At 45.4% G+C, this 27,439-nt stretch overlaps 1 protein-coding gene across 1 annotated transcript in view; it reads right to left on the reverse strand.

Annotated features, from left to right (window-relative positions):
* Window positions 1–27,439, reverse strand: part of DROSHA (drosha ribonuclease III) — a 300,535-nt gene that overhangs the window by 194,721 nt on the left and 78,375 nt on the right. The window contains exon 12 of the mRNA XM_069730615.1: window positions 16,135–16,209. Within this exon, the coding sequence (XP_069586716.1) occupies window positions 16,135–16,209 (75 nt within the window). The remainder of the gene's footprint in view (window positions 1–16,134; window positions 16,210–27,439) is intronic.

A 27,439-nucleotide genomic window follows, 5' to 3' on the forward strand; every position in this document is an offset into this window, starting at 1 on the left:
AGAACCCCCAGGCCGACCAGGATGAGCCACATGAAAGGCACGAACAAGATCTGGGGCATGGACATCAGAGGCAAAAACCCAGGAATTATCTTCCTGAGCATAACCCTTCCATTTGACCAGATACTGGAGTTTCCGTCTAGAGACACGAGAATCCAAAATCTTCTCCACAATATACTCCAATTCCCCCTCCACCAAAACAGGGGCAGGAGGCTCCACAGATGGAACCATAGGTGCCACGTATCTCCTCAACAACGACCTATGGAATACATTATGTATGGAAAAGGAGTCTGGGAGGGTCAGACGAAAAGACACCGGATTGAGAATCTCAGAAATCCTATACGGACCAATAAAACGAGGTTTAAATTTAGGAGAGGAAACCTTCATAGGTATATGACGAGAAGATAACCAAACCAGATCCCCAACACGAAGTCGGGGTCCCACACGGCGTCTGCGATTAGCGAAAAGCTGAGCCTTCTCCTGGGACAAGGTCAAATTGTCCACTACCTGAGTCCAGATCTGCTGCAACCTGTCCACCACATAATCCACACCAGGACAGTCCGAAGACTCAACCTGTCCTGAAGAGAAACGAGGATGGAACCCAGAATTGCAGAAAAATGGAGAGACCAAGGTAGCCGAGCTGGCCCGATTATTAAGGGCGAACTCAGCCAACGGCAAAAATGACACCCAATCATCCTGGTCAGCGGAAACAAAACATCTCAGATATGTTTCCAAGGTCTGATTGGTTCGTTCGGTCTGGCCATTAGTCTGAGGATGGAAGGCCGAGGAAAAAGATAGGTCAATGCCCATCCTACCACAAAAGGCTCGCCAGAACCTCGAGACAAACTGGGAACCTCTGTCAGAAACAATATTCTCAGGAATGCCATGTAAACGAACCACATGCTGGAAGAACAAAGGCACCAAATCAGAGGAGGAAGGCAATTTAACCAAGGGCACCAGATGGACCATTTTAGAAAAGCGATCACAGACCACCCAAATGACAGACATTTTTTGAGAAACGGGAAGGTCAGAAATGAAATCCATCGAAATATGTGTCCAAGGCCTCTTCGGGACCGGCAAGGGCAAAAGCAACCCACTGGCACGTGAACAGCAGGGCTTAGCCCTAGCACAAATTCCACAGGACTGCACAAAAGCACGCACATCCCGTGACAGAGATGGCCACCAGAAGGATCTAGCAACCAACTCCCTGGTACCAAAGATTCCTGGATGACCGGCCAGCACCGAACAATGAAGTTCAGAGATAACTTTACTAGTCCACCTATCAGGGACGAACAGTTTCTCGGCCGGACAACGATCAGGTTTATTAGCCTGAAATTTCTGCAACACTCTCCGCAAATCAGGGGAGATGGCAGACACAATGACTCCTTCCTTGAGGATACTCGCCGGCTCAGATAACCCCGGAGAGTCGGGCACAAAACTCCTAGACAGAGCATTCGCCTTCACATTTTTAGAGCCCGGAAGGTATGAAATCACAAAATCAAAACGAGCAAAAAATAACGACCAACGGGCCTGTCTAGGATTCAAGCGCTTGGCAGACTCAAGATAAGTAAGGTTCTTATGATCAGTCAAAACCACCACGCGATGCTTAGCACCCTCAAGCCAATGACGCCACTCCTCGAATGCCCACTTCATGGCCAACAACTCTCGGTTGCCCACATCATAATTACGCTCAGCAGCAGAAAATTTCCTGGAAAAGAAAGCACATGGTTTGAACACTGAGCAACCAGAACCTCTCTGTGACAAAACCGCCCCTGCACCAATCTCAGAAGCATCAACCTCGACCTGGAACGGAAGAGAAACATCAGGTTGACACAACACAGGGGCACAGCAAAAACGACGCTTCAACTCCTGAAAAGCTTCCACGGCAGCAGAAGACCAATTAACCAAATCAGCACCCTTCTTGGTCAAATCGGTCAATGGTCTGGCAATGCTAGAAAAATTACAGATGAAGCGACGATAAAAATTAGCAAAGCCCAGGAATTTCTGCAAACTTTTTAGAGATGTCGGCTGAGTCCAATCCTGGATGGCCTGAACCTTAACCGGATCCATCTCGATAGTAGAAGGGGAAAAGATGAACCCCAAAAATGAAACTTTCTGCACACCGAAGAGACACTTTGATCCCTTCACGAACAAGGAATTAGCACGCAGTACCTGGAAAACCATTCTGACTTGCTTCACATGAGACTCCCAATCATCTGAGAAGATCAAAATGTCATCCAAGTAAACAATCAAGAATTTATCCAGATACTCACGGAAAATGTCATGCATAAAAGACTGAAAAACAGATGGAGCATTGGCAAGTCCGAACGGCATCACCAGATACTCAAAATGACCCTCGGGCGTATTAAATGCCGTTTTCCATTCATCTCCCTGCCTGATTCTCACCAGATTATACGCACCACGAAGATCAATCTTAGTAAACCAACTAGCCCCCTTAATCCGAGCAAACAAGTCAGAAATCAATGGCAAGGGATACTGAAACTTAACAGTGATCTTATTAAGAAGGCGGTAATCAATACACGGTCTTAGCGAACCATCCTTCTTGGCTACAAAAAAGAACCCTGCTCCCAATGGTGACGACGATGGGCGAATATGTCCCTTCTCCAGGGACTCCTTCACATAACTGCGCATAGCGGTGTGTTCAGGTACGGACAAATTAAATAAACGACCCTTAGGGAATTTACTACCAGGAATCAAATCGATAGCACAATCACAATTCCTATGCGGAGGTAGGGCATCAGACTTGGACTCTTCAAATACATCCTGAAAGTCCGACAAGAACTCTGGGATGTCAGAAGGAATGGATGACGAAATAGACAAAAATGGAACATCACCATGTACTCCCTGACAACCCCAGCTGGTTACCGACATAGAGTTCCAATCCAATACTGGATTATGGGTTTGTAGCCATGGCAACCCCAACACGACCACATCATGCAAATTATGCAGTACCAAAAAGCGAATAACTTCCTGATGTGCAGGAGCCATGCACATGGTCAGCTGGGCCCAGTACTGAGGCTTATTCTTGGCCAAAGGTGTAGCATCAATTCCTCTCAACGGAATAGGACACCGCAAAGGCTCCAAGAAAAATCCACAACGTTTAGCATAATCCAAATCCATCAGATTCAGGGCAGCGCCTGAATCCACAAACGCCATGACAGAATATGATGACAAAGAGCACATTAAGGTAATGGACAAAAGGAATTTGGACTGTACAGTACCAATAACGGCAGAGCTATCGAACCGCCTAGTGCGTTTAGGACAATTAGAAATAGTATGAGTAGAATCACCACAATAGAAACACAGTCTGTTCAGACGTCTGTGTTCGTGCCGTTCTACTTTAGTCATAGTCCTGTCGCACTGCATAGGCTCAGGCTTACTCTCAGACAATACCGCCAGATGGTGCACAGATTTACGCTCGCGCAAGCGACGACCGATCTGAATGGCCAAGGACATAGACTCATTCAAACCAGCAGGCATAGGAAATCCCACCATTACATCCTTAAGAGCTTCAGAGAGACCCTTTCTGAACAAAGCCGCTAGTGCAGATTCATTCCACAGAGTGAGTACTGACCATTTTCTAAATTTCTGACAATATACTTCTACATCATCCTGACCCTGGCATAAAGCCAGCAGATTTTTCTCAGCTTGATCCACTGAATTAGGCTCATCGTAAAGCAAGTCAGAATGGTTTTCCAGGTACTGCGTGCTAATTCCTTGTTCGTGAAGGGATCAAAGTGTCTCTTCGGTGTGCAGAAAGTTTCATTTTTGGGGTTCATCTTTTCCCCTTCTACTATCGAGATGGATCCGGTTAAGGTTCAGGCCATCCAGGATTGGACTCAGCCGACATCTCTAAAAAGTTTGCAGAAATTCCTGGGCTTTGCTAATTTTTATCGTCGCTTCATCTGTAATTTTTCTAGCATTGCCAGACCATTGACCGATTTGACCAAGAAGGGTGCTGATTTGGTTAATTGGTCTTCTGCTGCCGTGGAAGCTTTTCAGGAGTTGAAGCGTCGTTTTTGCTGTGCCCCTGTGTTGTGTCAACCTGATGTTTCTCTTCCGTTCCAGGTCGAGGTTGATGCTTCTGAGATTGGTGCAGGGGCGGTTTTGTCACAGAGAGGTTCTGGTTGCTCAGTGTTCAAACCATGTGCTTTCTTTTCCAGGAAATTTTCTGCTGCTGAGCGTAATTATGATGTGGGCAACCGAGAGTTGTTGGCCATGAAGTGGGCATTCGAGGAGTGGCGTCATTGGCTTGAGGGTGCTAAGCATCGATTTCTGATCAATAGTATCTTGAATCTTTTGTACATTTACAACAAGATTATCCATTGAGGAGCACAGAGCCTGAATATCCATGTCCACAGCTGTGTCCTGAAGCACTCTAATGTCTAGGGGAAAAAAAAGACTGAAGACAGAGCTAAGAAAAAAAAATGATGTCAGGATTTCTTTTTTCCCTCTATTGGAAATCATTGAAGGGCTCCTTGTACTGTTATGGCTGGCAATCAGGCAACACAGCGTGCAGTAATCAGCGCACATACAGAGATCTGGCAATAACCAAAAACAATAGGACGAGCTCTGAGACGTGGAATCTCTGTAGACTGCAGTACCTGATCTATCCTCACACAACTGTAAGCAGCAGTGGATTGCGCCTATCAACTACCTATGCAACTCGGCACTGCCTGAGGAGCTGACTAGCCTGAAGATAGAAATACAAGCCTGACTTACCTCAGAGAAATACCCCAAAGGAATAGGCAGCCCCCACATATAATGACTGTTAGCAAGATGAAAAGACAAACGTAGGAATGAAATAGATTCAGCAAAGTGAGGCCCGATATTCTAGACAGAGCGAGGATAGCAAAGAGAACTATGCAGTCTACAAAAAACCCTAAAACGAAAACCACGCAAAGGGGCAAAAAGACCCACCGTGCCGAACTAACAGCACGGCGGTGCACCCCTTTGCTTCTCAGAGCTTCCAGCAAAAGTTAATAGCAAGCTGGACAGAAAAAACAGAAAACAAACTAGAAGCACTTATCTAGCAGAGCAGCAGGCCCAAGGAAAGATGCAGTAGCTCAGATCCAACACTGGAACATTGACAAGGAGCAAGGAAGACAGACTCAGGTGGAGCTAAATAGCAAGGCAGCCAACGAGCTCACCAAAACACCTGAGGGAGGAAGCCCAGAGACTGCAATACCACTTGTGACCACAGAAGTGAACTCAGCCACAGAATTCACAACAGCCCAGCACCCCGCAGCGTTATACGGTGGTGCAGTCGTCCTCGGTAACCGGTCTCGTGTACGGACTATTGTGACGTCCCGGCCGCGATCCGGAGGATGCCGTGTGCTGTGCACTGTGTGATTTGTTTTGGACATTAAACATGTTTGCTGTGAACTTTCCTGTGGTCTCTGCCTATCTGTCACACTGCACCAAACACGCTGCATTACACATCCTTGAAACTGAGCTAAGGCATACCTCAAAGCGTGCTGCATGTCGGTGATCAGGCCTGCAGCGCTGCAGCCCAAGCCTGCTGACAAGATGGGGGAAATACCAAGAGTTGGCAGTCCCTCAAACGCAACTGCAGAAGCTGCAGGAGTTTCAGGAGCAGCAATCCAACAATTTGACCCTGCAACACATTGCGGCTCTGCATAAGACATCTTCCCCAGCGACAATGGTCCGCTCGGTAAAAAGTCTGGTCAGCGCTGAGGAAGATGGGTCCTGAGGATGACATGGAAGCCTTACTCACTGTCATCGAGTGCACCGCAGAGCGGGAGAGCTTGGTATGTTCCCAGTGGGCTGATGTGGTGGCCACCTTCCTGACGGAAGATGCCCAGAAAGCCTACTTGGACCTCAGTCGGGACGATGCCCTGGACTATGGGAAATTGAAAGGTGAGATCCTTGCCAGACTGGGGTTAACACATATGTACATGCACAACAGGTATTCCAATGGTCTTTTGTGGAGTTTGTCCAGCCAGGTCTCAGGCATATTTCTTGCTGCAACTGGTGAAATGGCTCCAGCTTGACCTTAACTCCCTTCCACATGGTAGAGAGTGTGGCGGTCGACCGGCTGGTGAGGGATCTGCCAGCAGCCATACAGCATTGGGTGGGGCAAGGGGACCCGGGCATTCTGGACCAGGTGGGTTTGACTGCCTGAGCGGGAAACAGCCACTCCAGACTGTGACAAAACACTCCGGGATCGCCTTTGCTGGGGTCAAAGGTCACGTGGTTTGTGCATTGAATTTCTGAGGCGTACAGCAGGTCTCCAAGTAGGCTGACCTCAGGTCAGATTTATTAAAGTGAAAGCAACACAGAAAAACAAAACATAAAAATATATCCTAGCCTGTCCGGCACTAACTAAACAAACACGTTGCTATCTCAACAACTGGGGGGGCTTCTCCCACCCAGCTAACATCACACAATTCTTGAGCAGAGCTCTCACTCACGTTTGTCTCACACAGACAGGCAATCTGTGTGCCCCAGGCAGATGCTGGAAACCCCCAGCTGGTCATCTTTTATTCCTGCAATCATTAACCCATTAGCACCCTGAAGATACTGAGTGGCCTAATTCACATAGGACAAACACCTGGGCGAGATATACCTGCCTCCAACTACCACACCAGCATGAGTCTTACAAGACTTCATATGGGACACTGATCCACTTCGGCTCTCACGACAGGCCCTGCCAACCCAGGAGCCTGGGAAAGGTCCACAAACCTCTGTTGGGGCTAATCAGAACCGAGCCCCTACTGAGGGGGTAATCCGGAGTGAGGGTGACAAAAGTCCAGTATCCCCTAAATCGGCCCAAAGGTTCAGTCGTGCAGTAGGTATAAAGTGTTGGCAGTGCTAAGGGCCCGGACATGTGGCTGACAACTTCCCCCTAACAGCTGAACCCATGGACTGCGGGTATACTCACCAAGTATCTATGTACGCCCAGCCCGTCTGCACCGCAACTACAGGCACCACAGGCAGTGAACCCCAACTGTGCCAGGTACTTGTCAACGGGTACCAAATGGAGGGTCTCTTGGACTTGGGGAGCTTAGTGACTGTGATACATGGGTCTCATGTTACCGGGGACAACTCCAATGGACAGAGAGTAGGGGTGGTGTGTATACATGGGGAACTCCAAGAGTACCCGACCGTGGCAGTTACGTTTTCCACACCATGTGGAGAAATAAAATGTGGTGTTCTGTTCTGACAACTCAGGGGCTCTCCCAGTAAGTCATGGCACCTGCAAACCAGAACAGTAAAATCTGCACTATCGTATGCTCCTTCCCTTCTGAGCTTTGCACTGTGCCTGAAAAATATTTCCCGATTACATGTAAGGTATTGGCGCACTCCGGAAAAAATGTTTGTTGTAAAAAATTTACTAACAGTCTTTTGAAAAATTAAAAACTTGGTGCTGAATCAACATTTTAGTGGTAAAAATGTAATTTATTCTTTCTTCAATTCTCAAAGGCATAAAATTCTGTGAGGCACAAGTGGTGTCAATATGATTACTGCATCCCTAGATGAATTCATTGGGGAGTGTAGATTGTAAAATGTGTTCACATATGGTGGGTTTCTGTTGTTCTGGCACCTCAGGGTCTCGGTCAATGTGACATGGAACCCTCAAACCATTCCAGCAAAATCTGAACTTCAATATGGCGATTATTCTCTTCAGATTTTTGCACTGTGCCTCAAAAGTAGTATTCCCCAACATATGGGGCATCGGCGTGCTCAGGATAAATTGCACAACAAATTGTATGGTGCAACTTCTCCTGTTACCCTTGTGAAAATGCAAAATTTGGGGCAAAATAACATTTTTGTGGGGAAAATGTGATTTTTATTTTCATGGCTCAATGTTATAAACTTCTGTGAAGCACCTGAGGGTTTAAAGGTGCTCACCACACATCTAAATAAATTTTTTAAGGGGTCTAGTTTCCAAAATGGTGTCACTTGTAGGGGGTTTCCATTGTTTAGGCACATTAGGGGCTCTCCAAACGGAACATGGCGTTCTCTATAATTTCAGCAAATTTTGCATTCAAAAAGTGAAATGGCGCTCCTTTCTTTCTGACAGAAGTTTTCTCCCACATATGAAGTATGGACGTACTGAGGAGATATTGCACAAGTTTTGTGGTTTATTTTTTTCTGCTACTTGTAAAAATGTAAAAAAAAAATGAGGTCTAAAGCAATTTTTTTGTAAAAAGAAGTTTTTAGAATGGTGTCACATTTGGGTATTTTCTATCATATAGGCCCGTCAAAGTCACTTCAATTGTGAGGTGGTCCCTAAAAAATGGTTTTGATAATTTACCGTAGTTGGAAAAATGAGAAATCAGTGGTCAATTTTTAGCCTTTATAACTTCCTAACAAAAAAAATTTGGTTTCAACAATTGTGTTGATGTAAAGTAGACTAAAGTAGACATGTGGGAAAAGTTATTTATTTACTATTTTGTGTGACATATCTCTCTGATTTACGGGCATAAAAGTTCAAAGTTTGAAACTTAAACTTAAGTCATATCAATGAAATTTTGCCACTACCATGCAGTACAATATGTCATGAAAAAACATTCTCAGAATGAGCGGGATCCATTGAAGTGGTTTTTAAAGTTATTGCCTCATATATTGACAGTGGTCAGAAATGTAAAAATTTGCCTGGTCATCATTAACGTGCAAATCACCATGGGGGGTAAAGGAGTTAAATTGCATTTTCTTGCATGAAATACGTATTTGATCACCTACCAGACAGAAAGAATTCTCGCTATCACAGACCTGTTAGTTTTTCTTTAAGAAGCCCTCCTACTCTGCACTAATTACTTGGACTCATTACCTGTATAAAAAAGACACACTTGATCACACTCCAAACTCTCCACTAGGGCCAAGACAGATGTCTACGGTCACCGGGGCCAAAATTGTTGGCCTCCTACAAGGTTGGGATGAGCTATAGGACAATAGGCAAGCAAGGAGCTTGGTGAGAAGGCAACAACTGTTGGCACAATTATTAGAAAATGGAAGAAACATAAGACGACTGTAAATCTTCCTCTGTCTGGAGCTCCATGCAAGATCTCGCCTCGTGGGGTAGGGATGATTGTGAGAAAGGTCAGGAATCATCCCAGAACTACACGAGAAGACCTGGTCAACGACCTGAAGAGAGTTGGGACCACAATCTCAAACATTACTGTTCATAACACACTACGCCATCATGAATTAAAATCCTGCAGGGCATGCAAGGATATCCTTCTCACGACAGCCAATGTCCAGGCCTGTTTGAAATTCGCTAATGACCATCTGAATTATCTAAAAGAGGCATGGGAGAAGGTTATGTGGAGTTTGGTAGCATCTGAATTTGCCTTGTTTGGTGGAACCGAAGGATGAGTACAACCCCAAGAACACCGTCCCAACAGTGAAACATGGTGGTGGGACAGGACGGTTGCATGATATTGAAGTATTGAAGGGAGGATGGATGTGGTCATGTATAGCGAAATTTTGTCCAACAACCTACTTCCCTCAAATTAAAATAATGGAGTGCGGACTTCATCAATATGAAAAAATGAATATGATTTTATTAGTAAAACATGAAACGAACAGTACATATACAGAAAAATATATAATAAAATTTTTTTTTTTACAAAGGTAGACAAAGATGGGAATCTCAATCGGCACCCCAGGGATAAAAAACTGGGTGGGTGATAATTCCATAGAGGTGTCTGATGTCAATAATAAGAAATGATGTAAACAAAAAGATCAATGTATGAAAATGGCTGTATACAACAGAGCCAGAGATATGCCACTGAAAATGTGACCTAATCATTGTTTCACTGACTGCTAGTAGTAAGCGTAAACATCAGAATCTGAGTAAACCATAAAATGCTTACGCACTTTAACTGAACGGGGAAAGCCAACGCGAAATGCGTCTGGATCCCTGGGAATCCTTGGTCTGTGCACATGCACTACATATAACGGGTGAGTGTCATTGAATAAGATTTAACTTTGCACACGCCTAGCCAGTTTCTAGACCTATACCCAATAGAAAATCTTTCAAAAGCTGAAAACCAATGTTGCTCAGCGTCAGCCCTGAAACCTTAATGATCTAGAGAAGATATGTATGGAGGAGTGGGCCAAAATCCCTGTTGTGTTGTGTGCACACCTGGCCAAGAACCGCAGGAAACGTCTGACCTCTGTAATTGCAAACAAAGGTTTCTGTGCCAAATATTAAGTTCTGTTTTATCTATTGTATCAAATACTTATTTCATGCAGTAAAATGCAAATTCATTATGTATAATACAATGCAATGTGATTTTCTGGATTTTTAGATTCTGTCTCTCACTGTTGAAATATACCTACGATAAAATTTACACACCTCGCCATTCTTAGCAGGTGGGAAAACTAACAAAGTCAAAAGTGTATCCAACACTTATCTCCCCCACTGTATATGCCTATTAGGAGTCTTGCAGACATCCATGGATCTTGGTCTGATCACAAACAGCTAATGCACAAGACTGGCCGCGGGTCTCCCAACCCAAACGTGACAGCATTATAAATCTATGAAGCTGTCAAGCTCAGGTGGGGAGAGCTGCGGCCAGTCCTGAGATCAGACCAATTTGCACTGACGTCTCCATGACCCCTTAGGCTGCTGAGCTTGGATCCGCGCCCCTCGGTCAGTCTGTGCACCGCAGTGAGATATGTTAGAGTCCGCCTTTAGGCTACATATCCATTTGAACTATTCTGTCTGGGAGAATTAGACCATTTTTTTTTCTCAGATGGCATCCTACTTGCAACACTGTGGAATCGATTTCTTTTTCTCATCCATTATTTTTTTTTAATGAGATGTGTGTTTGCCCATAAACTAATAAGAAAAACACTTGGAAGGTCACACATTTTTTTGGTCAAATCAATCACTGAGTAACAGAACAAAACGGAAGCAAATTGAAAGTCGTCTGATTTGCATCTGCGATTCACAGATCCCCAGTGACTGATATGGCGAAGTTTGGTCGGCTAACCCTGATGAGAATAGAACCTCCTAGGAGGCTCAGAGATCTTACAGCCGGGATCTATGATTTTCATGGATATGTGAATAGATCCCTTCAATACAATAGTTCAGCGTGTGGACCAAGAAAAAAAGACAGCGCATGGAAATTTCACACGGATGTGTTTATGCTGTCTTTGCAAAGCAATATCTGTGAATAAAAGTGCTGTTATCCTGCCTAGACCTCAAGCTGTACATTAAATATTTCTTGGGGGCAGTGTTCTGGATCACTGCGTTGAGAAACACGTGATGGTGTCTCCGCGGTGTTGGATGTTTTGATCTCCCCGAGGTCATTCATCCTTATGTTTATAGTCGTTTTACTAGGCACTGCTCCTAATAGCCAGTTTCCTACTCCACACTGATGAGGGGCAAATACCCCGAAACAGCAGTCTGTGGATGGATGCCATGTTTTGGCATAGGTGGTTTTCCTTTTTGGATGCTGCCCTTCCCGTGGTTGTTCCTTCCCGGTGAAAGACCTGGCTATTTATTGCTTGCGTTGAGAAACACGTGATGGTGTCTCCGCGGCTTTTCTACATGCATCATCCTACGCATAAGCATAAAGGTCAGCTGGTGGGGAGAATCCGATGGGGACCCATCTGTTCAACTAGTCTGCAGAGTGGCCTGGCTATTAAACATCTTCTTCGAGATGCTGCAGCGTTTCAGGGTCAAACACACCTGGCTGGAATGATATAGCCAGTGGCTAATACATGCTGACCACAGGTACCCTTTAATGAATCTGAAGCGCCTGACTCCAGCATACCTCTTCATCAAGACTGACGAGAAAAATACTGGTCTTAATGAAATCGAGCACAAGAGCAGATATTGACATTTCATCTATTCATTTGAATGTTTCTTAACATGCAAAAGGAAAAAACTGAAGGAAACAAAACAAACATTGAATATATCACTAAACAGCCTTAATCCACTAACTGGCATTGGTGTAAGGATTTTCAGTGCAGTCAGCCATTAAAGGCCACCATGTAAATTCATACATTCTAATAACTAAAATGGAAATACATGGAAAGAGATCGTCTAGAGGTTAATAATCTTTTGAAATATTGCAAGCAAACTACTAGGCCAAAAAAATATGCAATCAAAGAAATGAGACTTACAAACCAAAAAATTTGTATTAGGGAAAAGTGCTTTTTAAATTATTATTGCACCAAGTAATTAAGATTCCCTATGACATTACTTCTGCTCCTCTGCTCTAGGAGATTAGTGTCTGCAGCTCTGATGGGTCACTACGAGAGGCTAGAGCACGAAAATAGAAAGAAGCCTTTCTCAAAAGACATTTTTACGCTAGTACATGAGATGAAGTGCTGATAACTTACAATAATAAAATAGTACGGTAATAGTATTTGTATGCAAATAAAGCAGCCCATAGACATTGTTGATAGACATCAACAAATAGAATTAGAAGAAAATGTTTTAAACACATTAACGTCTAACACCAGCCGCTGGGAAAATTTGGATTTGGGAGGTTGGATTTTTCATTGTTTGATTTTACAGTGTTCCCCATTACAAGCAACGCCACAGGTATAAATCAGTGTTAAAGGGAACCTGTCACCCCGAAAATCGCAGGTGAGGTAAGCCCACCGGCATCAGGGACTTATCTACAGCATTCTGTAATGCTGTAGATAAGCCCCCGATGTTACCTGAAAGAGGAGAAAAAGACGTTAGATTATACTTACCCAGGGGCGGTCCCGCTGCTGGTCCGGTCGGATGGGCGTCTCTGGTCCGCTGCGGCGCCTCCCATCTTCATTCCAAGACGTCCTCTTCTGATCTTCAGCCACGGCTCCGGCGCAGGCGCCGGAAAGGTCAGAGGCTCGGCGCCTGCGCACTGCAGTACTTTGCTCTGCCCTCAACAGGGCAGACAAAGTACGCCTGCGCCGTGGCTGAAGATCAGAAGAGGACGTCTTGGAATGAAGATGGGAGGCGCCGCAGCGGACCAGAGACGCCCATCCGACCGGACCAGCAGCGGGACCGCCCCTGGGTGAGTATAATCTAACGTCTTTTTCTCCTCTTTCAGGTAACATCTGGGGCTTATCTGCAGCATTACCAAATGCTGTAGATAAGCCCCTGATGCCGGTGGGCTTACCTCACCCGCGATTTTCGGGGTGACAGGTTCCCTTTAAATATCCATGTCTTCCATCTTACATTTTATAGGTCACCAATGCAAGCAATTGATTTTCTCCTTTTTAAGATCTATTAAACAGGGCTGTGGAGTCAAAATGTCTTAGGCTACTTTCACACTAGCGTCGTGCACTGCACGTCGCTATGTGTCATTTTGTAGAAAAAACGCATCCTGCAAAAGTGCTTGCAGGATGCGTTTTTTCTCCATTGACTTGCATTAGCGTCGCATTGCGACGCTTTGCCACACGTCGTAACCATCGTGCGACGGTTGCGCCGTGTTGTGGCGGACCGTCGGCTGCAAAAAAACGTTACATGTAACGTTTTTGCTGCCGATGGTCTGCCATTTCTGACCGCGCATGCGCGGCCGGAACTCTGCCTCCACCTCCCCACACCTCACAATGGGGCAGCGGATGAGCTGGAAAAATGCATCCGCTGCCCCCGTTGTGCGGCGCATTCACTGCTAGCGTCGGTACGTCGGCCCGACGCACTGCGACGGGCCGAGTACGACGCTAGTGTGAACGTAGCCTTACTCTGACCCCAGCTTCCCCTCATGCTGGGCAATTCATTAAGTTAATTACACCAGAAATCTTGTGTAAACATCTTAATAAGTAATATTTTTGCGCAAATCGACAGATGCGCAAAAGTATTGTAACTCTGGTGTTTACACACCAGTCCTGGTGTAGCATGGTAATGGTGACCTTAAAAGGGTTGTCCACTACTAGGGCAATCTCTTATTGATCAAAATGTTTGGCCCCCATAAAATAATAAAGCCTGTACTCACCTCCAGTGCCGATGCCGTTCCCGCAGTGACGGCACTCGCTCTCCCCGAGACTCTTGTGAGACGTGACTCTGGCGCCCAATCAACACTGGACTTACTCTTCATGTTCGATTTGCCTGAAAGCCGGGACAGTGACACTAGCGCTGATTGGATGCAGGCGTCACAACACGGCTCGAGAGCCAAGGGGAGAGGGAGTGTCAACACAGCGGATCAGCGCCGGCGGCGAGTATAGGCTTTATTACTTTATCGGGGCCAAATGAGGGGTATGACAAGAAGTCGTCGAAGTGGTGTACAACTTATTTAATTTTCATCTTCCCATAGTCGTCCTATAACATTTTTTATCTACAATATAATTACTATTCTACATTGCTAATTACTCAAAAGGTCTTAAGGTACCTTCACATATAACGATTTCGTTAACGATATCGTTGATTTTTGTGACGTAGCAACAAACGAAATCGTTATGCGTGACAGGGATCAACGATCAGGCCCCTGCTGGGAGATTGTTGGTCGTTGGGGAATGATCAGGACCTTTATTTGGTCGCTGATCACCTGCTGTCATCGCTGAATCTGCGTGTGTGACGCCGATCCAGCGAGGTGTTCACTGGTAACCAGGGTAAACATCGGGTTACTAAGCACAGGGCCGCGCTTAGTAACCCGATGTTTACCCTGGTTACCGTTGTAAAAGTTAAAAAAAAAAAACAAACAGTACATACTTACATTCCGGTGTCTGTCCCCCGGCGTCAGCTTCCCTGCACTGTGTCAGCGCCGGCCGGCCGTCACCGCTGTGCTCTGCTTTACGGCCGGCCGGTGCTGACACAGCACTAATGTTTTCATGTCACAAGGGATAATAGGAGAAAATGGACCCCCCTCCCCCACACACACACACTTTGTAGTGCAATATCTCCTGAACACAGCAATATCTCATAAGTGATCATACACTAACTTTTGGCTACGTGACCGTGCTCAAAATGGAAGAAGTGATATTAGTCTTTGGTGCAAAATTTTGCCTGGATTGGCTAGTGAGAGCCACATCGTAATTGCAAAAGCAATGAAGAGCCAAAGCAGCAGAACCTCGTGATACTGTCCTCAGTGAGCTCATCGTAAGCACATTGCACCCAAAGCTGCTTCATTGCATATTTTATCATTGGGCTGTCAAATGAAAAAAAATCCCTCCCCCCCAAAAAAAAAATTGTGAGAAAAAAAAATTAACAATTTGCAACAATATCTCCAGAGTACAACAATTTGTTTTTGTTTTGTGGGGAAGGGTGGGGTCTTTTTTTTGTGGAACGAGATGAAGCTTTTTTTTTTTTAAACCCATTTTGGGGTAATTTCAGTTTTCCTAAAGACTGTTACCCAGACTTTTCAAGAAATCCAGTAACTTTGTCAATTTGGCATGAAAAATGCTAACCCAATCAAAAACATGGCATGTGGTTATACAGGATCGTAACAGATTTGTGAACATTCTCAAACATATTTTGTAGAATTAAATATAAGATTTCCCCTTTCCGCGCTCGCGGAGGACAAGGATGGTTAAAGATGAGATATTTTGCTTGATATTGAGTTTATGAGGACAACTAAACTTCTATTTGCTACTACCTTCACATGCAGACCTTGCACCAAGGCTGGCACAGTTCCCACAATCGTGCTGCGGACCGGAGGATTACAAAGGGCTGATCCGCCACACCGATCATTTGTGCGAATGTACAAGACATCCAAAGGGTGAGTGCAAAAAACATCATTTGTTGCGGTAAATGTAAACATACACCTACACTTAGACTCTGCACCCCTTGTCGACCATTTATCTTCCCCTATATCACTGTGATATTTTTCAGTATAAAAGAACAAAATAAGTTAAAAAGTACTGTGATTTAAATGTGAAAAGTCAGGTGGGCGTCCCAGGTATCCTTAGGAGTCATGAAAAGGACTATTCCGAGAGAGTCATCCTGAGACACCTCCCCCCATCCTGGATAGCACTACCACAGCAGTTTAGGGGCTGTGTACATGATGATCGCTTTTAGCTTTAAGAATATTCCATATTCCAGATGATCGGGCTTCATGACTATACAAATGATATCACTGCTACCTGGAACTACTCAAAACATTTATTAGGTGTATGGATCGCTTTGTGGAAGCTTGATGCCAAATCCATGAATAAGTATTGCGCTATATATATTGCAGAAACACGGTGAAGGGATTATGGAAAGCTTACCTGGCAGAAACCTTACAAAGCGAGGCATAAAATGAAACTGCGGACATGTGGAACCATTACCTTCAACAGGAGGACCTAGGAAGTGGCATATAAAAATGGAAAATCAATTAGTGTTCCTTAGGAAAGGCAGGGAGGTGTGTTTTATATCAAGACCAAACTGGATGGCTACATACAGCAGGGCTAGGGAGGAAATCAAGCCTGAAGCCGGAGACATAATGACATGGCTCAGTCAAATCTGTTTCCAATTACGAGGGGCACATGTTTAAGCAACTAATAGATGCTGGGTTTATCCAGGTTTCAAGAAATAAAAAGCTAATAAAAAATGCAAGAGAGAAAAATCAATACCAGAATTAAAACATTTTTTCTATTTTTGAACAATAGACAACGTTCTGAGCCGCAGTGGATAAAGTTCCTGCAGAATTGTTTTGCAGCACGAGAGCTGATATAAAATTATGAAAGCAGTGTACTTACAGTGGATACATTTACATGCTGCTTCGATATAAAGTAAAGTGTACGTGTGTATACATATGTGTGTGTGTGCTATAGGAGAAATGTGGAAACCACAAGAAAAACGACCATACGGCAAAAAAGCTATAAACAATAAAAACAACTCTTTATTAAATACAATCATTAAAAATAGGGATTTTTGTGTACTCACCGTAAAATCCTTTTCTCCGAGCCATTCATTGGGGGACACAGACCGTGGATGTATGCTGCTGCCAATAGGAGGCTGACACTAAGTGATACAAAAAAAGTTAGCTCCTCCCCTGCAGTATATACCCTCCTGCTGGCTCTCAGCTAACCAGTTCGGTGCAAAAGCAGTAGGAGATCAATAACAATATATGAGCGTATAGCATGTCATATTCTAAAAAACAAGCATAAGCTAATAACAGGGTGGGAGCTGTGTCCCCCAATGAATGGCTCGGAGAAAAGGATTTTACGGTGAGTACACAAAAATCCCTATTTCTCCTTCGCCTCATTGGGGGACACAGACCGTGGGACGTCCCAAAGCAGTCCCTGGGTGGGGACAACAATAGATCAGGCCCTGTGTAACCGCTACTTACAAGTGCGCCACCGCGGCCTGCAGAGTCCGCCTGCCCAGACTCACATCTGTGGAAGTGTGGGAATTATAGTGCTTCAAGAATGCATGCGGACTGGACGAATCCGCAAGCTTGCAGGCGTGCCTTGCTGACGCCTGGTGCCTAGAACCCTTGATAGACAGGGAGATAGGCTGACATCTAGCACGGAAGGACTCCTGGATGGTGAAAATAATTCACCATGTTATCATGGTCGATGAAACGGCTAAACCCTTCCTGAAAACGTCAGGAAGCCTTCCTCTACCGTCAGGAAGCCCAAATAAAATGTTCAACCTTCAGAAGGACGCTGTCCTCAAGACGTACCTACTCAGAGCACTCACTTCATCCAGAATATGGGGGATCTTATTCCATTTTGTGGACTGGAGCCAAAAGAGATGAGGGAAGAACTATGCCCTCATAACAGTGGTAATACAGTACCACCTTGGTAACAAGGGATGGAGATGGCCTGAGGACAACCTTGCCTCGAAGGTAATAAGGGAAAAAAGTCTGAAAGAGCAGAGAAGCTAGCTCCGAAGACTCGTCAGAGTGAGAATATCGCAGAGGAGAACGGGACGACTTTCCCTGATAGTAAAGTCTGCCCGAATGAAAAAGGAGCCTACTGTAAGGCTCCTAGGAATAATAAGGTCCCAATGATCTAACGGTATGCGATAGGGAAGAACTACGTGTGAAAACTCCCTGTGAGAAAGTCACTACTTGCAGTTGTTGCTGGTGTGAATCAAGTTAGTTAACCCCTTTACCCCCAAGGGTGGTTTGCACGTTATGGACCGGGCCAATTTTTACAATTCTGACCACTGTCCCTTTATGAGGTTATAACTCTGGAACGCTTCAACGGATCCCGGTGATTCTGACACTGTTTTCTCGTGACATATTGTACTTCATGATATTGGTAAAATTTCTTTGATATTACCTGCGTCTATTTGTGAAAAAAACGTAAATTTGGCGAAAATTTTGAAAATTTCGCAATTTTCCAACTTTGAATTTTTATGCAATTAAATCACAGAGATATGTCACACAAAATACTTAATAAGTAACATTTCCCACATGTCTACTTTACATCAGCACAATTTTTGAACCAAAATTTTTTTTTTGTTAGGGAGTTATAAGGGTTAAAAGTTGACCAGCAATTTCTCATTTTTACAACACCATTTTATTTTAGGGACCACATCTCATTTGAAGTCATTTTGAGGGGTCTATATGATAGAAAATACCCAAGTGTGACACCATTCTAAAAACTGCACCCCTCAAGGTTCTCAAAAACACATTCAAGAAGTTTATTAACCCTTCAGGTGCTTCACAGGAATTTTTGGAATGTTTAAATAAAAATTAACATTTAACTTTTTTTCACAAAAAATTTACTTCAGCTCCAATTTGTTTTATTTTACCAAGGGTTACAGGAGAAAATGGACCCCAAACGTTGTTGTACAATTTGTCCTGAGTACGCTGATACCCCATATGTGGGGGTTAACCACAGTTTGAGCGCATGGCAGAGCTCGGAAGGGAAGGAGCGCCATTTGACTTTTCAATGCAAAATTGACTGGAATTGAGATGGGACGCCATGTTGCGTTTGGAGAGCCACTGATGTGCCTAAACATTGAAACCCCCCACAAGTGACACCACTTTGGAAAGTAGACCCCCTAAGGAACTTATCTAGAGGTGTGGTGAGCACTTTGACCCACCAAGTGCTTCACAGAAGTTTATAATGCAGAACCGTAAAAATAAAAAATCATTTTTTTTTCACAAAAATTATCTTTTCGCCCCCAATTTTTTATTTTCCCAATGGTAAGAGAAGAAATTGGACCACAAAAGTTGTGGCACAATTTGTCCTGAGTACTCTGATACCCCATATGTGGGGGTAAACCATTGTTTGGGCGCATGGGAGAGGTCGGAAGGGAAGGAGCGCCGTTTGACCTTTCAATGCAAAATTGACAGGAATTGAGATGGGACGCCATGTTGTGTTTGGAGAGCCACTGATGTACCTAAACATTGAAACCCCCCACAAGTGACATCATTTTGAAAAGTAGACCCCCTAAGAAACTTATCTAGATGTGTGGTGAGCACTTTGACCCAATAAGAGCTTCACAGAAGTTTATAATGCAGAGCCGTAAAAATAAAACAAAAATTTTTTCCCACAAAAATAATTTTTTAGCCCCCAGTTTTGTATTTTCCTGAGGGTAACAGGAGAAATTGGACCCCAAAAGTTGTTGTGCAATTTGTCCTGAGTGCGCTGATACCCTATATGTGGGGGAGAACCAGCGTTTGGGCGCATGGGAGGGCTCGGAAGGGAAGGAGCGCCATTTGGAATACAGACTTAGATGGAATGGTCTGCAGGCGTCACATTGTGTTTGCAGAGCCCCTAATATACCTAAACAGTAGAAACCCCCCACAAGTGACCCCATATTGGAAACTAGACCCCCCAAGGAACTTATCTAGATGTGTTGTGAGAACTTTGAGCCCCCAAGTATTTCACTACAGTTTATAACGCAGAGCCGTGAAAATAAAAAATCTCTTTTTTTCCCACAAAAATTATTTTTTAGCCCCCAGTTTTGTATTTTCCCAAGGGTAACAGGAGAAATTGGACCCCAAAAGTTGTTGCCCAATTTGTCCTGAGTACGCTGATACCCCATATGTTGGGGTAAACTCCTGTTTGGGCACACGGGAGAGCTCGGAAGGGAAGGAGCACTGTTTTACTTTTTCAATGCAGAATTGGATGGAATTGAGATCGGTCGCCATGTCGCGTTTGGAGATCCCCCTGATGTGCCTAAACAGTGGAAACCCTCCAATTATAACTGAAACCCTAATCCAAACACACCCCTAACCCTAATCCCAACGGTAACCCTAACCACACCTCTAACCCTGACACACCCCTAACCCTAATCCCAACCCTATTCCCAACCGTAAATGTAATCCAAACCCTAACCCTAACTTTAGCCCCAACCCTTACTGTAGCCTTAACCCTAACCCTAGCCCTAACCCTAACCCTAGCCCCAACCCTAACCCTAGCCCCAACCCTAGCCCTAACCCTAGCCCTAACCCTAACCCTAGCCCTAACCCTAACCCTAATGGGAAAATGGAAATAAATACATTTTTTTCATTTACTTTTATAGCGGGTTTTTTAGCGGATTTTTATGATTGACAGCCGTCACACACTGAAAGACGCTTTTTATTGCAAAAAATATTTTTTGCGTTACCACATTTTGAGAGCTATAATTTTTCCATATTTGAGTCCACAGAGTCATGTGAGGTCTTGTTTTTTGCGGGACGAGTTGACGTTTTTATTGGTAACATTTTCGGGCACGTGACATTTTTTGATCGCTTTTTATTCCGATTTTTGTGAGGCAGAATGACCAAAAACCAGCTATTCATGAATTTCTTTTGGGGGAGGCGTTTATACCGTTCCGCGTTTGGTAAAATTGATAAAGCAGTTTTATTCTTCGGTTCAGTACGATTACAGCGACACCTCATTTATATCATTTTTTTTATGTTTTGGCGCTTTTATACGATAAAAACTATTTTATAGAAAAAAATAATTATTTTTGCATCGCTGTATTCTGAGGACTATAACTTTTTTATTTTTTTGCTGATGTTGCTGTATGGCGGCTCATTTTTTGCGGGACAAGATGACGCTTTCAGTGGTACCATGGTTATTTATATCCGTCTTTTTGATCGCGTGTTATTCCACTTTTTGTTTGGCGGTATGATAATAAAGCGTTGTTTTTTGCCTCTTTTTTTTTTTTCCTTACGGTGTTTACTGAAGGGGTTAACTAGTGGGCCAGTTTTATAGGTCGGGTCGTTACGGACGCGGCGATACTAAATGTGTGTACTTTTATTGTTTTTTTTAATTTAGATAAAGAAATGTATTTATGGGAATAATATTTTTTTTTTTTTTCATTATTTAGGATTTTTTTTTATTTTTTTTTATACACACTTGGAAAATTTTTTTTTAACTTTTTTAATTTGTCCCAGGGGGGGACAATACAGATCGGTGATCTGCCAGTTTGCACAGCACTCTGACAGATCACCGATCTGTCTGAGAGCAGTGCAGCGTTACCAAGTGCCTGCTCTGAGCAGGCACTTGGTAAGCCACCTCCCTCCCTGCAGGACCCGGATCCGCGGCCATCTTGGATCCGGGACTTACTGCAGGGAGGGAGGTAGGAGACCCCCGGAGCAACGCGATCACATCGCGTTGCTGCGGGGGTCTCAGGGAAGCCCGCAGGGAGCCCCCTCCCTGCGCGATGCTTCCCTGCACCGCCGGCACATCGCGATCATCTTTGATCGCGGTGTGCCGGGGGTTAATGTGCCGGGGGCGGTCCGTGACCGCTCCTGGCACATAGTGCCGGATGTCAGCTGCGATAAGCAGCTGACACCCGGCCGCGATCGGCGGCGCTCCCCCCGTGAGCGCGGCCGATCGCGCTGGACGTAATATTCCGTCCTTGGGAATTAAGGCCCACCCCACATGGATGGAATATTACGTCCAATGGCAGAAAGGGGTTAAGGTCTCCAGCCAGGAGACCATTGCTCTAGCAATCCATGCGGCCGCTAGGGAGGATAGAGCGCTGGACTCGAAGCCGCAAGACGGAACGAACCAGATTTGCTATCTGACAGTCCGTGGTATTTTTAATTGATGACCCATCAGGTAGGGATACTGGTAGGAATACCACAGGAGATTCTACCCGGTTAATCTGCCCCATGGCAGAATGTGCGGCTGCATCCAGCAGGTCATAGTCGCTTGCCATCTCCTCTTTTCACGGTGCAGAGATAAAAATTAGGCACCCTCGATCCATCAACCTCTTAACAGGGAAGTGGAGAGGAATTGTCCGCCTTCTTGCATCATCCACTAAATAGTGGTGATGCAGAGGGGGGAGCTCGTACGCCAAAAAGGGTGCCTCTATATGTCCACAGAGTACAGGTCTCCAGGTGGACAGGACAGGTTGTCTGGCGTTAGGCCTGGATGCAGAAGAGGAAACATGGAGACGACACTCCGTGTGCTCGTCTGTTGATGGTGTGGGGAGATCGGTGCCCTTTAAAGGACCCGTCGCCCTTAAGGCTACTTTCACACTAGCGTTAACTGCAATACGTTAAAATGCGTCGTTTTGCAGAAAAAACGTATGCAGCAAAATATTTTGCTGCATACGTTTTTTCCCCATAGACTTGTATTGGCGACGTATTGCGACGGATTTGCATTCGTCGGTATACGTCTTTCGACGGATGCGTCGAAAAGAGGCGACACGTCGTCTGGAAAAAAGAAGATTGTAACGTTTTTTGTCTCCGCCAATAAAACGTGTCTCGGCGCATTCGTCGGCATGCGTCTTTTGCTAGAATGAAAGTCTATGAGCGACGGATGCGTCGAGACACGTCGTACGACGCAATGCAGCGCTGCAATACGTTTTTTTCTACTGAGCATGCTCAGAAACAGGTGTTTTTATCTAAATGGCCAGACATCCCCAAATCTATATAAACCTGGTCTGGGCCTTCAACCCCCACATATGCCAGCAAGACTCAGAGAGAAGAAGAAGCCTCCAGCCAGCCGGACACCAAGAGCCCAGCCTGGACACCAAGAGCCCAGCCTGGACCCCAAGAGCCCTGCCGGACACCAAGAGCCCAGCCGGACCCCAAGAGCCCAGCCTGGACCCCAAGAGCCCTGCCGGACACCAAGAGCCCAGCCTGGACACCAAGAGCCCAGCCGGACCCCAAGAGCCCAGCCTGGACCCCAAGAGCCCAGCCTGGACACCAAGAGCCCAGCCGGACCCCAAGAGCCCAGCCTGGACCCCAAGAGCCCAGCCTGGACCCCAAGAGCCCTGCCGGACACCAAGAGCCCAGCCGGACCCCAAGAGCCCAGCCTGGACCTCAAGAGCCCTGCCGGACACCAAGAGCCCAGCCGGACAGCAAGAGCCCAGCCTGGCAGCAAGGACCAGACACACTACAACAGTGTGAGTATATTGCCATTTGTGTGTGTGTGTGTGTGTGTGTGCGCATTTGTGTATGACGTACTGACTATAGCAAGAGCTTATAAAACCTGAATCCAACCTGAGGCCTGCCGTCATCCTGCAACAGCCATTGCCATGCTACAGTCCAGATCCACCGTGAGGCCTGCCACTGTGAAGATATCAAGCTCCAGCCGGAGGACTGATGGCCGTGTGTGTGTGTGTGTGTGTGGGTGTGTGTGTTTATTTTTGTACTGCTGTGTGCTTTTCTATGTATGTGTTCACGTGCCTGCACCTTATTATGCCTTCGTCAATATTGCGACTGTTCATGTGTTATGCTTGCGTTATGACTCGGCTTGCAGGTATGTTTGTGTGCGTCTTGTTGGTTGCATGTGCATTTGTCAATGCCATATTGGTTAATATTGATTTTTGATGTATTTACTAATTAAGGTACCGTCACACTGAGTGACGCTGCAGCAATACCGACAATAATCCGGATCACTGCAGCGTCGCTGTTTGGTCGCTGGAGAGCTGTTACACAGACAGCTCTCCAGCAACCAACGATGCCAGTAACCAGGGTAAACATGGGGTTACTAAGTGCATAGCCGCGCTTAGTAACCCGATGTTTACCATGGTTACCAGTGTAAAAGTAAAAAAAAAAAAAGGTAAAAAAAAAAATATCCGCTGTCTGTCCCCGTGCTGTGCTTCTCTGCATTGTGAGCGCCAGCCAGCCGTAAAGCAGAGCAGAGCGGTGACGTCACCACTCTGCTTTCCGGCCGCTGTGCTTATACAGGGCAGAGAAGCAGAACGCCGAGGGACAGACAGCGGAACATAAGTATGAAGTGTTTGTGTTTTTTCTTACTTTTACACTGTTAACCAGGGTAAACATCGGGTTAATAAGTGCAGAGCCGCGCTTAGTAACCTGATGTTTACCCTAGTTACCAGTGAACAAATCGCTTAATTGGCGTCACACACGGCGATTCAGCGATGTCTACATAAAGTCCAGCAACGAAATAAAGTTCTGGACTTTCTGCAGCGACCAATGACATCACAGCAGGATTCTGATCGCCGCTGTGTGTCAAACTGAACGATATCGCTAACCAGGACGCTGCAACGTCACGGTTTGCTAGCGATATCGTTCAGTGTGACGGTACCTTTAAGGTACCGTCACACTTAGCGACGCTGCAGCGATACTGACAACGATCCGGATCGCTGCAGCGTCGCTGTTTGGTCGCTGGAGAGCTGTCACAAAGACCGCTCTCCAGCGACCAACGATCCAGAGGTCCCCGGTAAACCAGGGTAAACATCGGGTAACTAAGCGCAGGGCCGCGCTTAGTAACCCGATGTTTACCCTGGTTACCAGCGTAAAAAAACAAACAGTACATACTTACATTCAGCTGTCTGTCCCTTGCCGTCTGGTTACTGCACTGAATGCTGGCCGTAAAGTGAAAGCAGAGCACAGCCACAGCGGTGAGTCATCGCTGTGTGACTCACCGCTGTGCTGTGCTTTCACTTTCCGGCCAGCAGTCAGTGCAGGAACCAGACGGCAGGGGACAGACAGCTGAATGTAAGTATGTACTGTTTGTTTTTTTACGCTGGTAACCAGGGTAAACATCGGGTTACTAAGCGCGGCCCTGCGCTTAGTTACCCGATGTTTACCCTGGTTACCAGCAAAGACATCGCTGAATCGGTGTCACACACGCCGATTCAGCGATGTCTGCGGGGAGTCCAGCGACCAAATAAAGTTCTGGACTTTATTCCCCGACCAGCGACATCACAGCAGGGGCCTGATCGCTGCTGCGTGTCACACTGGACGATATCGCTAGTGAGGACGCTGCAACGTCACAGATCGCTAGCGATATCGTCTAGTGTGACAGTACCTTTAGTATAGTGTTTTGTGCACCTTTTTTTTTTTTTTGTTTATTAAAATGGATGTATTATTGCAAAGTCTAATGGTCTGCAGCTTGAGGTTATATTTTTTTTTTTTAAATTTACTTAACCATTCCCATTCGATGTACTTGTATTTTAAAATAAAGAGCATTTCTGCTCCATTGTGATTTAAAAAAAAAAAAAAAGAAATAAATTATATATTAATAAAATGTTTCTTAAAAAATTGTCCGTAGTATAATTTCTTAAAGGTAAATTTAAATCAGGTGTATGTACCAATGGTTACACATGCAATACAGAGTTGTTTGAGTGGTCATTTTTTAATAAAGGTTATCCTTTGAAATTTTATTTCGGGGAGGTAATTGTTTTTTTTTTTAAAACATAAAAATATTTTTAAAGGTGTCTCACAGTTTACCTTTTTTTGTTTTTGGGACATGGAAAAGAATGGTATAACGTGCACCAGTTTTTGGGTTTGGGTGTTCACATATTTTTCTCATTTTAACATGGTGTTTAGTGGTAAACATTACCTATTTCTGCTTTGGTCTAACTTTCAATCCATTATACTTATTATATTGCAGATAGAGTAGGGACCACACTGACCGGCATAAGCCACCTGGACCACAGCCACCTGGCCCACATCCAGAAAATCTGAAAAGTAAGTTTTGAAGACCCCAAATCTGCTACTTCAATGTGTAGAGCAGATTGCAAGTGTCTTTTAACTTACAGACCTACCAGGACCACAGCCACCTTGACCACAGCCACCTTGACCACAGCCACCTGGACCACAGCCACCTGGACCACAGCCACCTGGCCCACATCCAGAAAATCTGAAAAGTAAGTTTTGAAGACCCCAAATCTGCTACTTCAATGTGTAGAGCAGATTGCAAGTGTCTTTTAACTTACAGACCTACCAGGACCACAGCCACCTTGACCACAGCCACCTTGACCACAGCCACCTGGACCACAGCCACCTGGACCACAGCCACCTGGCCCACATCCAGAAAATCTGAAAAGTAAGTTTTGAAGACCCCAAATCTGCTACTTCAATGTGTAGAGCAGATTGCAAGTGTCTTTTAACTTACAGACCTACCAGGACCACAGCCACCTTGACCACAGCCACCTGGACCACAGCCACCTGGACCACAGCCACCTGGACCACAGCCACCTGGCCCACATCCAGAAAATCTGAAAAGTAAGTTTTGAAGACCCCAAATCTGCTACTTCAATGTGTAGAGCAGATTGCAAGTGTCTTTTAACTTACAGACCTACCAGGACCACAGCCACCTTGACCACAGCCACCTTGACCACAGCCACCTGGACCACAGCCACCTGGACCACAGCCACCTGGCCCACATCCAGAAAATCTGAAAAGTAAGTTTTGAAGACCCCAAATCTGCTACTTCAATGTGTAGAGCAGATTGCAAGTGTCTTTTAACTTACAGACCTACCAGGACCACAGCCACCTTGACCACAGCCACCTTGACCACAGCCACCTGGACCACAGCCACCTGGACCACAGCCACCTGGACCACATCCAGAAAATCTGAAAAGTAAGTTTTGAAGACCCCAAATCTGCTACTTCAATGTGTAGAGCAGATTGCAAGTGTCTTTTAACTTACAGACCTACCAGGACCACAGCCACCTTGACCACAGCCACCTTGACCACAGCCACCTGGACCACAGCCACCTGGACCACAGCCACCTGGACCACATCCAGAAAATCTGAAAAGTAAGTTTTGAAGACCCCAAATCTGCTACTTCAATGTGTAGAGCAGATTGCAAGTGTCTTTTAACTTACAGACCTACCAGGACCACAGCCACCTTGACCACAGCCACCTTGACCACAGCCACCTGGACCACAGCCACCTGGACCACAGCCACCTGGCCCACATCCAGAAAATCTGAAAAGTAAGTTTTGAAGACCCCAAATCTGCTACTTCAATGTGTAGAGCAGATTGCAAGTGTCTTTTAACTTACAGACCTACCAGGACCACAGCCACCTTGACCACAGCCACCTTGACCACAGCCACCTGGACCACAGCCACCTGGACCACAGCCACCTGGCCCACATCCAGAAAATCTGAAAAGTAAGTTTTGAAGACCCCAAATCTGCTACTTCAATGTGTAGAGCAGATTGCAAGTGTCTTTTAACTTACAGACCTACCAGGACCACAGCCACCTTGACCACAGCCACCTTGACCACAGCCACCTGGACCACAGCCACCTGGACCACAGCCACCTGGCCCACATCCAGAAAATCTGAAAAGTAAGTTTTGAAGACCCCAAATCTGCTACTTCAATGTGTAGAGCAGATTGCAAGTGTCTTTTAACTTACAGACCTACCAGGACCACAGCCACCTTGACCACAGCCACCTTGACCACAGCCACCTGGACCACAGC

The sequence above is a fragment of the Ranitomeya imitator genome, chromosome 6 (genome assembly GCF_032444005.1).
Source record: "Ranitomeya imitator isolate aRanImi1 chromosome 6, aRanImi1.pri, whole genome shotgun sequence".
In the NCBI taxonomy this organism is placed as follows: Eukaryota; Metazoa; Chordata; class Amphibia; order Anura; family Dendrobatidae; genus Ranitomeya; species Ranitomeya imitator.